Below are 1,758 nucleotides of genomic sequence, written 5' to 3' on the forward strand. Positions count from 1 at the left end.
CCTCCCCCTTCTTCTCTCCCTACCTGATCATCTGTCCTCTCCTTCTCCTAGATCATCCCTTCTCCTATCCACCCCCGAATCAGCTACATCCCCAAGCCAGTATCCTTTCTTAAAGAGGCAGCTTTAGTTAAACACCACTAGCAGGATGCTCTGGAAAGGTGGTGTGTGTGATGTGCTATGTCACCAGGGTTCTCATTGGCTCCTTCAGGAGAATAAACTGCAGCAGTGCAGCCACAGACGCACCACCAAGGCCAGCACACTCTTTCTCTCTAGCTTCTAGTTTATTGAGTCAGAAAATTCTCATTTAGTGTTTGAGATCTTTATTTCAGGATGGGGGAAAATCATCTATAGATTCAAAAGGCTTAACAGCTCCCATTAAGAGAACAGAGACTGTGAGAGAAAGTGCTCCCACCCACAGACATCTGTATAAGGAAAGAACCCCAAGTAAGGCGACAAATCCACCAGCCTGCAGTGATTTGTAGTAAAGACAATGAGCACCAAGCACACCCTCCTCTGTGTTTCCTGGGGGCTCAGAGACCTCACATGTGCACAAGGAGGTGGAGTGAACTTTATAAAACTCCTGTCAGCTTCCTGGCTTCTTATACCTCTAGAAAGACAGACCTAGGAACCCAGATCTTGTAGGAGCCTCTACACCCTGGGTAGTAGATGAAATGCTTTGTGACTGCTCTGTAGTCTAGGGGGCCACTCTTTTTGTCCCTCCCACATCTCATCAGCTATCATAACTCTCCGCTATGCCCTGCCCACCCTGGCACTTCCATAGGAGACAATTTCATTGAAAGTAGACTTCAGTGACGTAGTTTGCAAATCTAAGTAGGCACACTGTCATCTGTTTTGATCTTTCTGGTTTTTTTTTTTTTTTTCTTTTTCTTTTTAATTCTCAAGGTTGAACCCAGGCTGTCTCCATTTCTGCTCCACTACCAGCAATTCCCTAATGTCCCTGGCACATTTTTAATTTTTTATGCTTTTGCTGAAGAGTTCTCACCAAGTTGTCCAGTCTTGACATGATCTGCCTCTGCAGTCCACAGAGACCCTGAGCCTATGATCCTTCTGCCTTAGTCTCCAGGAATCACAGGCCTGGTCCACCATACCTGACCTAAAAGTAAGTGCTTTTCAAATGATCCCAACAAAGTAATCAACTACTAGCCTTGTCTGTGAGGCTCTACATGATCACTGTCTAAGTTTTGATTATTATAAACGTAACAAGATTAATATTGTGTAGGAAATTACTACAGCAGAGAGACTTCCTATTTGGACATTAAATGAAAGCCAATTGGAAATTTTATATTCAAAATTTCTGGAGCGTACGTCTGTGTTATTGATTGTGGGTTTTATGACTTAATATTAATAAGAAGAAACTATTTCTCTTGAACGTTTTCTATCCAGGTAAAGAATATTTTGGAAAACAACAATAACATGTTTAGCAGACATCAGTGTGGTGATGATCTGCATGGAGGATCAGCCCAGTCGTGCGCAGCCACTTTGGACATCCAGGTTCAAATTCTAAACAGAAGCAGATGGTTAAAAATGAGTTGCTTTCTGTAAAATCTGTCAACACATAGTTCAGTCCCTCATTTATACTACACATTGGAATTCGCTTTGTGGATTCTGTTTCACTACTTTAGAATTATTTATTTATCTGTGAGTGTGTGTGTGTGTGTGTGTGTGTATGTGTGTGTGTGTATGTGTGTGTGTATGTGTGAGTGTGTGTGTGTATGTGTGAGTGTGTGTGTATGTGTG

The 1,758-nt window shown here is 42.4% G+C and overlaps 1 protein-coding gene across 1 annotated transcript in view; it reads right to left on the bottom strand.

Moving 5' to 3' along the window:
• Positions 1 to 1,476: 1,476 nt before the first annotated feature.
• Positions 1,477 to 1,758, bottom strand: part of Adam7 (ADAM metallopeptidase domain 7) — a 36,166-nt gene continuing 35,884 nt past the window's right edge. Inside the window, exon 23 of the mRNA XM_021204047.1 lies at positions 1,477 to 1,521. Within this exon, the coding sequence (XP_021059706.1) occupies positions 1,477 to 1,521 (45 nt within the window). The remainder of the gene's footprint in view (positions 1,522 to 1,758) is intronic.

The sequence above is a fragment of the Mus pahari genome, chromosome 8 (assembly GCF_900095145.1).
Source record: "Mus pahari chromosome 8, PAHARI_EIJ_v1.1, whole genome shotgun sequence".
Lineage (NCBI taxonomy): Eukaryota > Metazoa > Chordata > Mammalia > Rodentia > Muridae > Mus > Mus pahari.